Below are 11,870 nucleotides of genomic sequence, written 5' to 3'. Positions count from 1 at the left end.
GGTTGTAATTAAACGTGTCCTGGTGAAATGCCACGCCAGAACGTCGGCAGGTGTATACGTGTACTTGGCTTTTAGGGGTAATGCTGAGTGTGCTCCAGGATGATGGCGCCCGTTCACACTGCCTTCAGGAAGGGTAGCAAAGTCCCCGTTGCTTTTTTTTTTTACCAGCTCTCAACATGATCAGATTTAAGACCTTTCCAATACAGTAGGAATACAGTGTGAAATATCCTAATATTGTTTAGATTTCATTTTTCTGATTATGAGATTCAACACCTTTTCAATCTTTTCCTCTGACTTTATTTTCAGCTGGTTTTTTTTTTTTTTTGGCCTTTGTGTTTAGATGTCTCTTCATAGCTTTAAACCCGTTTCATTTATAAATCTAGTCTGGTAATTTTTGTCCTCCTGGAGACGTGATTTCATTTACGTGTTTTATAATTATTGGTACATGTTTGGAGTCATTTCTACCATCGTATTTTGTACTTATTATTTGTCAAGTCCCATATGTCCTTTTCGTGTTTGTTTTTATTTTATTTCCTACTTAACAATATTCCCATTGAGAAATTCGATGCAGTTATGATTCTTGATCCTTTGTAAATAAATTTCCTTTCCCACAATACTGTTAGTGCTTTCCTTTTTCCTGTTTTTCTATATTTCACCACAAAACATTGTTTTGGAAAGTTTCCTAGAGCACAAGTTATTTTTTTTAATGGGTCATTACACTTTCTTAATAGACTTAATTTTTTCGGGCAGTTTTAGATTTATAAAATTGCACAGAAAGCACAGTTTCCAACCTACCCCTTTTTCCAAGAAGACTCATTTAGAAGGAAATGTCAGGTGGATAAAATGGATGTGAGTTTAAAATGTGTCATTTTTAAATCAAGAACATTCTGAAAAATTGATTTTTTCATGGATCTCTTATTTTTCATTTCTTTTTTTTTGAACTGCCATTCTTAACAAATGCTCACACTTCACAAATGTCCTTTATTGGAAAATCCTGTGCGTACCACTGTAAATTCTTTGATTGCAAAGTGGTAAAATAAAACAACAATAAAAAAATGATACCTAGGTATTTATTAGAAAGCTTTATTTTTGCTTACGGTAATTATGATACATACTTCCTGCTCGCTTTAAACGTTCGCATCTCCGTGCTACGTAAACGTCGCTTAGCGGCCGTGGCACCTGTGGACGCTGTGTGTCTAAGGAGGACATCTGACCACAGAGGCTTCACGCTTGCCACGTACGAGGGACGATGCTAGTTCAGTTGTGTCCATTTCGAGCCGCTGTGGTGACTACCGGCTGTCTAATGGGAATATAGTGACTCTTGATTTTTTCCTTTGGTTTGGCGATAATGTCCTCATTGCTACATACATTTGCCTTGACAATGACTCGCGTAGTGTTTTGGTCTTTCTGATTACCAGAGGATTTTCCTCTAAGACCTTTTTGACATGAGAGACTGCGTGAGATCGGTGTTTAGGGTATGGTTGGCACATCTGTCCCTTTCACTCCTGCAGGCATCTTTCCCCGTAACCTGCCCAGCTGAGAGTGTTCTCACCCTTTGCTAATCTGACATGTCACATGATATCTCCTCGCTTTAATTCCCATTTCTAAAATTGTTAGTGAGGTGGACTGTCGTGTGTTTTGTGGCCATTTCATTCTCTCTTTAATTGCTGGCCATGTTCTTTGTTTTTCTATTGGGAATTTTTCTTTTAAAAATATTACTGTATTAGGAATATTTTTAAGAAAATTTATTTAATGTTATCCAGTAAGTGATATATTTTAGATGGCTTTAAGTGTCAAATTATGACCAAAGAACAGTAATGCTGTGACTTTATTTTTATTGGGTGTGGTAGGTATGTATATGTGTCTGTTAGCTTACCTAGATATCTATTAAATTATTGAGTGAAACGGTCACAGGGATTTTTTGGTATCTTGTTATACAAATAATTGGCACAAATTTTCAGTTTCCAGGTAGTTTTGGCATACGGACTCAGTAATGGTTAGAGGTTAAAAATTAGGCCATCAGCTTCAGTCACAGAGGCATTTGTAACAGTCATTATAAACAACCCCAGACTTCGTAAACTGTTGCTATATTTTCGCATGTGACTCCTAAGAACTATCATTCAGTACGTTAGGTGTCAGACTGTGCTGTACAGAGCGGGTAAGAAATAACCCTGGACGACCACAGCAGAGAAGATAAAGCACTCTCCAGTGGTTCCCCAGGAAAAACACCTTTTAGCCCTCCCCCAATTTATTAAATTATAGATGAATATATGCTCTTGTAAAAAACTCATGAGGCGCTGAAAGGCCTTTCTTTGGCCCTGTTTTCCTTCATGGCACCAGAGGAAACCACTGTCATCGGTCAGTACGTATCATTCTAGATCTTTTGCTGTGTATTTGCATGTGCATACACTCACACAAACGTGCATGCTTATGAAACATAAATGCATATTTATACGTTTGTTTGCAATAAACAAACATTCATGGACTCATGCGTGTTCTGTAATGTACTTTTTCTCGTTAAACTGTGTCTTAGAGATCTTTCTGTATCAGTACAAAAGGGTCTGTCTGCCTTAGTGTTTGCAGTGACTAGGGACTGAAAGTCATCGAACGGATAGAACATACTTTAAATATTCCCTTCTATCAGCTTTTAGGTTGTTTGTGTATAGCGAGCATCCTCATATCTTTCTCTATTCTCTCTATATTTATGCACACGAGGTAGAATCGAGTTTTAGACGTGAAACCGATAGATCAGATGTCGTGCATATTTTATACGTTGGTAGATATCGCTAAATTGCCTTCCAGCGTGTGCTGCACTGTTCACTGTTCACACCCTTGCGGCTGTTATGTGTGTCTTTGTCACTCCCGTGTTCCCACGGTCACTGAATATTATCAGTATTTTTCATTTTCCAGTTCATTGTTTGATTTCCCTGATTGCTTGGTGAGGCTGAACACTTCATCATATTTTATAGGCTAATTCATTTTGTCCACAAATTGCTTATTTGTATCCTTTGTTCCTTTTCCTGTTAGGTTTGTTTCTCAGCTTACTTGATTCTTCCTTTATGTCCATCAGTAAGTTTTATTTTTTTAACTAAAGTTATTTCTGATAATTTTATGGTTGTCGCATCTCTTTTCATTATGTTCGATTCTTGGTGCTATTTGTTCAAAATGATGTACAGAAAGTCGTTGATGTTTATATGTTACTGTGTTGATGTGACAATCTTATAGAACTCTTAGCTTTCCATTAGATTAACTTGTATTTTCTGAGTAGATGTTGGTGATGTTATCCGCTAATGATGCCAGTTTTTGTCTATTCCTTGTGGTGGTAAAACTTCTGATTTTTTCTGTGTTTACCTTAATGACATAACATTCTGCATCATGTTACATGGCTTTCTTGTAAAGTTCGACTGCACGTGAGAGTGTGTGTTTTGCTCGGCGGGACGCAGGCCTGCGCCTCTAGCACGGTTAGGTGCTCGCGTCAGGTTTCGCTCTTAAGCCCAGGTTTTCTCCTGACTCGCGGAACCGTCGTGTTCGCTCAGCACAGCACGTGTTGGGCCCACGTGGGCGCGACGCGTGGTGCTGCAGGCGTCGGGCGTGCGCCAGTGACGAGAACCACGGTCTGGCCCTCGTGGCGGCTGCCTCCTCGCTGAAGAGACAGGTCGATCAGACGACACGTCCGCGTAGTGTCGGGCGTGAGGAGGAACGGAGCAGGAAAACGCGTAGCGGGCGACGGGCCCCGTTTTGCGGATTTGCTTGTGAGAGGTGTCCCCTCTGAGCACGTGATGTTTCAGCGGACACCTGAGTGCGGAGCAGCTCGTGCACGTCGGGGAGAAGACTGCCGTAGGTGGAGAAATCTGTGCGCGCAGAGGCCCTGAACTGGAGCGTCCTCGGTCTGCCCTGCACGAGCAGGTGGCCGGTACCGCAGGACGACCGCGGAAGGGGCAGCGTGCTCGTGGGCGACGTCAGGGGTGACCCGGCCGGCCACATCACGGAGGCCCTGCGGGTGCTCTGTTCTCGGTGTGCTGAGCAGCCTTCGGAGCATTGGGAGGGAGACGAGGGGCCCGATTTGGTTGAGGGTTCGTAACCGTCCTTCAGAACGGTCTGGAGAGCGGCCGCAGGGCGGCGGCTGACTGCAGTAGAGGCGGCGGTTAAGCATGTCGGCTGCGAGACCCGTCAGATTGGGGCATCTTCATCATCTTCTCCGACCTTCATTTTGCTCATCTGTAAAATAGAGCTGGTAACGGAACGGTGCCTCACATACTAAGTGCTCAGCAAAGCAGGGTTAGTTGTACAATTCCCAATTGTAACAGTAACCAGAAAAATGAAGGTGGCGTGAGGCCGTTAGCGTCGCTGGTTTCCATGTGGGACTGCATCTCGAAGGGAGAGCTGGCGGGGTTTGCTGACACGTGGGGTGCAAGAGTGGGGAATCTAAATTTGGAGCCGATCGGTGCCACCTTTTACCGAGATGGAAAACACTGGAAAAAGAGCACGTTTTAGAGGGCAGGGTGTGGAATCAGATTCGGTTTTCGACACGTTTGTTCACTCTGTGATGCTTGTAGACGGGTAAACGTGAGTTGTAATTCGGTGGACAGGGAGGGGATGGGAGGTTTGGGAGTTTACCGGGTAGACGTCAAGAGACTGGGTGGGACCTCCCAGGGAGGCAGTGAGCCTCTGTGGGTGAAGGGTGAGTGACTGAGGCCTGGACCCCCGACCACTTAGAAGCCAATAAAGAAGAGGAATCAGCAGGGAAAGTGAGAAGAAAGTGGTAGAAGAATCAGGAGACTCCTGTCCGAGAAGCCAAGGAGAAAATCGTCGCTCATGTCTGGGGCGGTGACAGGTGCCGCTGCAGGGCTGCTTTATCCGCGCCGTGCGTGCGGTTCCGGGTGGTCAGCCTGGGCCCTGGCCGGGGTCTCTTAGCTCGGTTCCGGAAGCCTCTGTTGCACTGACTGGGCTCAGGTGCAGGCCAGCTCGGGCGCCCTCTCTTGCTGAACCTCAGCACTCGCTCTGGGTTTTCGGACCCCGCCGAGTCCCTTCAGTACCGGGAATGCTGGGGGCGTGCAGAGCAGCAAACCGATGGCATTCTGGCAGTACTTGGCATCTTGGCGTTCGTTCCTGATCAGCCTGTGTTATATATTCTTAAGGAAATTCGAATAGTTGTTCTGTACATTATTTCTGTTTTATACTTGCATTCGGTGGAAGAAGTTTGGCATCTATTTCTCCATGTTATTTGGAGAATATTCGGAACTGGAGCCCTTTGATAATCTTTCGTTTGAGGTTTTTATGTGTTTTTACAGTGAAAAGCCAGCTGTAATTTTCTGTTCTTGCATCGGCCTTTGATTCGGTGTGACAATTGTAATGTCTGGGACAAACGGGAGGCGGCTGTTCCTTTTTTTATTCCAAAGAACAGGTCTGTGTTCGCGATGGATGTTGGTTATATATAAAGCCCGTGACTTGTGTCAGTGTCATGCCCCCTCATAGAAGGAGTTGGGAAGCAGCCCTTCCTCCAGGATATCCCGAAGACGGTGTGGGATTAGTATTATTCCTTAAGAGTTTGGTGGAACTAATCAGCATAGCCATCTATAGCTGTGTTTGTCTTTTTTCACTTCGTCCTTTAATTTTGGATAAATTTTTTCTTTGCTATGTCTTTAAGGTCCGTCATCTTTTCTTTTACCATTTCTCATCAGATGTGAGTGGAATTTTCATCTGAAGTTCTTTTGATGTTGCCTCTATGAGTTCCATTTTGTTTATTTTTTAGTATCTTTCTTACTTCCTCATATTCGTTTTCTGTTACATTCTTGAGCATATGAAACATATTGATAAAAGCTGGTTTAATGTCCAGTCTTGTCCCTTCTACCATTTGTTTTCTGATTCTATTCCTTGATTTTTCTCCTGCTTATGACTCACATTTTCCTGCTTCTTTGTATACCTTGTAAATTTTTGTTGCAGGCCACATATCGTGATTTTGTTGTTGCTGAGCTAGATTTTGTTGTACTTTAACAAATGTTGAACTTTCTCTTTTGGGGGCCTAGCAGTTAAATTAGTTGTGGATCATTTCGATTCTGTTGAGACTTACTTGTTAGCTCTTTTAGGGATGGGCTAGAACAGCATTTGGCCTGGGCTTTCTTTAGCCCCCCGACTCCTGAGGGTTCTTCCCACTCTGGTCTCCGCCGATGCATTAGTCACACGGTCAGTGAGGTCCTGGCGCTCTGGCGGGAGGGAACGGTTGATCCCTGGCTCTCCGGGAGCTCTGGGGTTTGTCTGTGTCGCAGCTCTTAGGTCATTCTTCTTCCTTGGAAGTTGTTCTTGCTCAGCCTTGTGGGGTTCACACCACGATTATTAGATTGCTGTCGAGACAGAAGCGCAGGGGTACCCACACGCAGACTTCTGGTGCTCTCCCTGCACAGCTCGCTCCCGTGGCCTCTGTCTCATAGTTTCTAGCTCCCTTTAGCCTCCTGGACGGGCGACTCCCATTTCCCCTTCTCAGCGTAATTTCCAGTCTCGAGAGTTCCACTCTGCGCTACAGTTTGTAAATTAACTTCATGCAGAAAGGCTTCATGGTGGCAGGGTTCCCCTTGTTTGTTCCTCTTTGTTCAGGGGTGACGGTCCTGTCCCTTGCTGTTATCAGTGTCTGATGATGGTTGTTTCTTATACTTCGTCTCGTTTTCTAGTTGTTTGTGGCTGGAGGGTATCTTTGAACCTTCCTACGTTCGTGTGGCTCGAAGTGGATGTCTCACGTTATTTTAGCACCTCAAATTAGCTTGTAAGATTAATATGGAACGTTGAATTTTGGGTGGAAATTTTTCTCAATACAGTTAGTGGTATTATTTTTAAAAAATTGCACCAAGTCAAAGAATCTCACCTCACCATGACGCTTATGTTCACTGTACTTTATCAAAGGGTTTATAAATTCCATTTCATTACACTCAGGGTGGGTGTGATCGGATCCTGCTTAGTGTTTAGAATGTTTTTCTTTGGATGGTTTACAGGGCGTTCATAAGTCTTGGCGTCGCTCCTCAGCTTCATCAGATGCAGAGGTGTAATGTGGTGTGTGTACTCGGAAAAGAGCCTAAACTGCAGAGCGCCAAGATGCAGAGTTACGGGACCCAGGCGTGCTGACCGGGCCTGTCCTCACCTGGAGGCGTCAGTCTCGTCCGGGTTTGAGGGGAAACGACTGTGAGGTGTGATGTGACTTCGATATGATCAAATGTTAGAGAAGTTGTGCACAGTGTTTTATGTTGTGTACCTTCAGCTTGCGCTTCATAATGAGTTTACTTCTGAGCCTTAAAATTTAAGCTTTAACTGCGTGTATCTGTTTCTCTGTAGGCCTCGAAGCAGAGGAAAAACTGCTGTGGAAGATGAGGACAGCATGGATGGGCTGGAGACGACAGAAACAGAGAATACCGTAGAAACAGGTATCAACACCTGATGAAATTTAAAAACGTATATAATAACTTGCACAATTAGCATTGGTCTATATAGTGATCTGTGAAATTTCCATTCGCTGAAATAGCTTGATGTCACGACAAAGCGAAAAAACTGAGTTCTTTTTTCCCCTCTACAACCCTGACTTAGCAGAAATTATTTAATACCTGTAGAGAAATGTTTTATTAAAGCAAATTAAGACCGGAACAAACTAGTTCCAGGCCATTAGTGCGACAGCTTATAGTTTATTTCTGGCTTACGAACTGTCTAGTGTTTGTTTAAAGCTTCCCTGTGTTCTATGTGTGAGGATAAAAATTAGCGAGTGGAATCGTAAGATGCTGGGTGAAGCCCGACCTGATGCTTTCTGCCCCCCCCCATGCCCTCAGGAGCGAGCGTGCGCAGTGTGTCTGCAGAAGACTGGAAGTTTCCGAACTTTACACAAAGTTGGCGCTTCAATAAGTGGTCACAGGGTCGAGGTTTTATGTTGTAACCTTAGGGTATTGGCGTGAGGCGCTCTCTCCCGACAGTATTTTTGGCAGGTAGATAAAAGCGAGCGTCATCCATTTGACTGAAGTCAAACGTCATCCCCTTGGTGCTTACAGACGGTCATAACGGTTTTTAGAGAAAAGTTAGAAATTGCCATATCTTTTAAAATATAATTTTTCCATAAAGTACCTTTGGTGTCACATGCGTTGCTGTCATATAGCAATAATTCTTGGAAAGCTTTCAAATATTTTATAATTCTCCAGTATTTTTCTCATTCTGTCCAATAGGGTCTAGTTAGGTCCCGTGAAAAGGCTGAAGCTTAGAAGTTTCGAATTCTGCATTCTACCCCTTTTATCACCATATTACTTTTAGCCGAATTTACATACGTTTCTTACTAGTTCTTTTTCATGTTTTTTTCCCCCCTTAATTAAAATTTTTGTACCATGTACTATTACTTCCTAGTAAAAAGTCTTTGAAGTTTTAAGTGGCCTTTTTCAACATCAGAATTACCTACAAGTTCTCTGGAAACAGCGCTGTCAGGCCGGACCCAGGTCGCACTTAGCAGTGTCCCCGAGACGAGTCCTCTCCCGTGTGCTCCGAAGGTTCAGCACCTGCCTCTCCCCCCCCCGCCCCCGCCCGTCTTGCTGTCGGTTCCAGTCTGTTCGGTGCCGAGACCCCTTCGCTCCCGTTTCCTCGGCAGCCTCACTCCCCACGCCGCCCCAGCCGGCTGTTCTCATGGTCTCCTTCAGCCTCCGTCACTGTATCACTGATTAGTGCAGTTGCCGTGTCCCTTCCAGAATCTCACTTTTGACCACCGTTCCCTCTGGCCGCCGCCCGTCTTCCTGTTCCCTGTTCCCGCTCACCGTCTCCGAACATCCTTGCCAGCCGCGTCGGGTCCTCCAGTCCGATGATCGTACTGACGGTGTCTGTCGCCCTCCTCTTCCTTGACCCGTCATCGTAGTCACCCTCCTACGCCCTAAACGCCTTTGCCGCCCCCACGCTGTCACCCATTCATGGTGAAACCCGAATTCTGCCCTTCCGAAGCTGAAAACGGCTGGCGAAAAACACAGACGTACCGACCGGTTTCATTTTAACTCTGTGACCGCAGATCTCAGGGGGGTCCCGATCGCGACCCTCCACGCGTTCTGCTCGTCCTTAGAAATTCTCTCGGCCGCCGTTCACGGCGACCATCCGAGCCCCTTCTCCTCTGCAGATTCCCTCAGCTCCTTCCGGCCTTCGCTCCTCAGTTGACGCTCTCGCCGATCACTTCGGTGAGACGAGGAAGAGCAGGAGCAACCGGGGACGAAGGGCCACACTGCCCGCCGTCGACGCTGCCCACGCCGTTCGCGGTCACAGTGGCGTGAAATGTCTCTGCGTCTGTCCCACTCTGTACCTGAGCCCTGGACTCTGTCCTGCTTCACGTCTTCCTCGGGGCGGTGCGTCCCGAATCCTCCTCTCGGGGAACCGTTTCCGTTAGCGCTGGACCCGCCGCCGCATCGCCCTGCTGACCCACGAGGGACTTTGCCGGCTGCACGTCCCTCCTTAGCTACCATAGTGTGACTTTGCTCACCTGTACAGCAAACGTCCTGGAGAGCTGCCCGTGCTTGCGGTGGCTCCTTATTTTTTTTTTTTTTACCATTTTCTCCTGAACCGACTGTAACATCTTTTTTTACCATTTTCTCATGAACCAACTGTAATCAGACTTCCTTCCTCTCGCTCTACTGAAATCGTTCTTGTCCCTGTCACCCAGGATCTCATGTCGCAGAACCAGCTCATTTTTGCCTCCCTCAGCCGTCGAGTGTCACTTCACGTAGCTAACCATGTTCAGGAACGAAAGTCCTTGTTTCTTTCCTTTTTTTTTTTTTTTTTTTTTTAAGGAAACTGACTTTCGGGACACCTCGTCCTCTTGTCTCCTGCCTCACCCGTGCCTCTTCGTTGTGTCCTGCTCATCGTCACTTTGTTTGGTCACCTTCCGCGTCCCGTGAGCTGGCGACTCTGCAGAGTAGACCGCCCGCTTTTCTCGAGCTTTGGACAGAGCCTCGAGAAGAGGGCTGCCGCGTTCTCTGGGCATCGCCATCTAATGCAGGCTTCGTAAACTTGTTTCGGTTCGTTATAAGTGGTTCATTATAATTTACCTCTACTTGCCTGTGAAGTCACCGTCGTGTGGCTGATAGAGCCCCTTTTGGCTGGCTTCTGCCAACGCGCCACAGCTCACGGCTCTGGCAGTGGGTTTCCACCCGGCTCCAATCCTCTGCCTCGAGGCACAGGGACACCTAGTGTCGGACCGAGAGGGCGCTTAGTTCTTAGTGGAGAGAATGGTCTTAGAGAGACCTCGGCTCGTGGATGCACATCAGTTTGTCATGTTGAGGATTAGTTAGGTTTCTCCATGTAGTGACAGGCTGGTCATTACGCAGATGCGAGAGTGTACACGTTAGTGACAGGCTGGTCATTCCGCAGATGCGGGAGTGTACACGTTAGTGACAGGCTGGTCATTCCGTAGATGTGAGTGTGCACACGTTAGTGACAGGCTGGTCATTCCGCAGATGCGGGAGTGTTAGTGACAGGCTGGTCATTCCGCAGATGCGGGAGTGTACACGTTAGTGACAGGCTGGTCATTCCGCAGATGCGGGAGTGTACACGTTAGTGACGGGCTGGTCATTCCGCAGATGCGGGAGTGTACACGTTAGTGACGGGCTGGTCATTCCGCAGATGCGGGAGTGCACACGTGCTTGTAAATGCCCCTCTGCTCTGAGGACTTCAGGTGACCTCTGGCGTTGGAGGTTTACAGACCTCAGCGTTTAGAGCAGCACACAGAGGGGAGGGCACGTAGCTTTCCCGTCTCCGTCCAGCACACCGCCACCCCTCGTCATCAACAGCCCCCTCCAGCGCGGTGCGTCGGTTGTGGCTGGAGCTACGTTGACACGTCGTTGTTACCCCAAGTCCGCAGTTTAACTTAGGGTTCACTCTTGGTGCCGTACATTCTGTGGATTTGTACGGATGTGTCCTGACACGTGTCCATCGATACCATATCACACAGGGTGGTTTCACTGCCCTGAAGATGCCACATGCTCCGCGGAGTCACCATCCTCCGCCAACGTCTCCTTGCATTTGCCTGTTACACTGTCACGCACTTGGACCACGTCGCATGTAGCCTGTTCAGAGGGGCTCCTGTCCCTTAGCAGTGCACACTGAAGGTTCTTCTCATGGCTTGGTAGCTTGTTTCTTTTTACTGCTGATTAAGATTCTATTGTATGCGTGAACAACGGTTCATCCATTCACCTACTGATGGACGTCTCAGGCACTCCCAGGGTCTGGCAGTTAGGAATAAAGCTGCTGGAAACATCCGTGTGCAGGTTTTTGTGTGGACAGTTTTCAGCTCCTTTGGATAAACACTAAGGAGCCCGATGGGTGCGTCCTGTGGTGAGGGCACATTTAGTTCTGCAGGAAACCAGACTGTCTTCCGGAGTGTATTTTGGATAACAGCCCTTTATCAGATGCCATTTGCAGATATTTCCCCATTTCTCTTGACAGTGTTTTTCACAGATCAGAAATTTCTAATTTTAACGAAGTCCAGGTTATCAGTTATTTCTTTCAGGTATCATGCCTTTGCTGTTGTATCTGAAAAGTTCGCGACGAATCCAAGGTCATCTGGGTTTTCTCCTGTGTTATCTTCTGGGAGATTTATAGATTGACCTTTCACGTTGAGGTCTGCGATTCCTTTTTCGGTAGTTTTCGTGCAGGGTGTACGAGCCGCGTCTAGATTTACCTGCGTGAGCGTGTGTGGACGTCCAGTTCCAGCACCGTTTGTTGAGAAGACCGCCGTCTCCCCGCTGTCTGGCCTCTGCTCCCTCCTTGAAGCTCAGGGGACTATTTCCGTAGGTCCATTTCTGGGCTCTCTGATTTGTTTTATTGATAAACCGTTTGCCTCTTCTTTCGCCAGCCCTGCTCTGTCTTGATTACTGTAG

General features: G+C 46.7%; 1 protein-coding gene across 1 annotated transcript in view; it reads left to right on the top strand.

Annotated features, from left to right (window-relative positions):
* Window positions 1-11,870, top strand: part of KMT2C (lysine methyltransferase 2C) — a 226,149-nt gene that overhangs the window by 40,580 nt on the left and 173,699 nt on the right. The window contains exon 2 of the mRNA XM_023521782.1: window positions 7,321-7,409. Coding sequence (XP_023377550.1) covers window positions 7,321-7,409 — 89 coding nt within the window. The remainder of the gene's footprint in view (window positions 1-7,320; window positions 7,410-11,870) is intronic.

This window comes from Pteropus vampyrus, unplaced genomic scaffold, assembly GCF_000151845.1.
Source record: "Pteropus vampyrus isolate Shadow unplaced genomic scaffold, Pvam_2.0 Scaffold316, whole genome shotgun sequence".
NCBI classification, from domain to species: Eukaryota; Metazoa; Chordata; class Mammalia; order Chiroptera; family Pteropodidae; genus Pteropus; species Pteropus vampyrus.
This window is presented reverse-complemented; position numbering and strand designations above follow the sequence as displayed.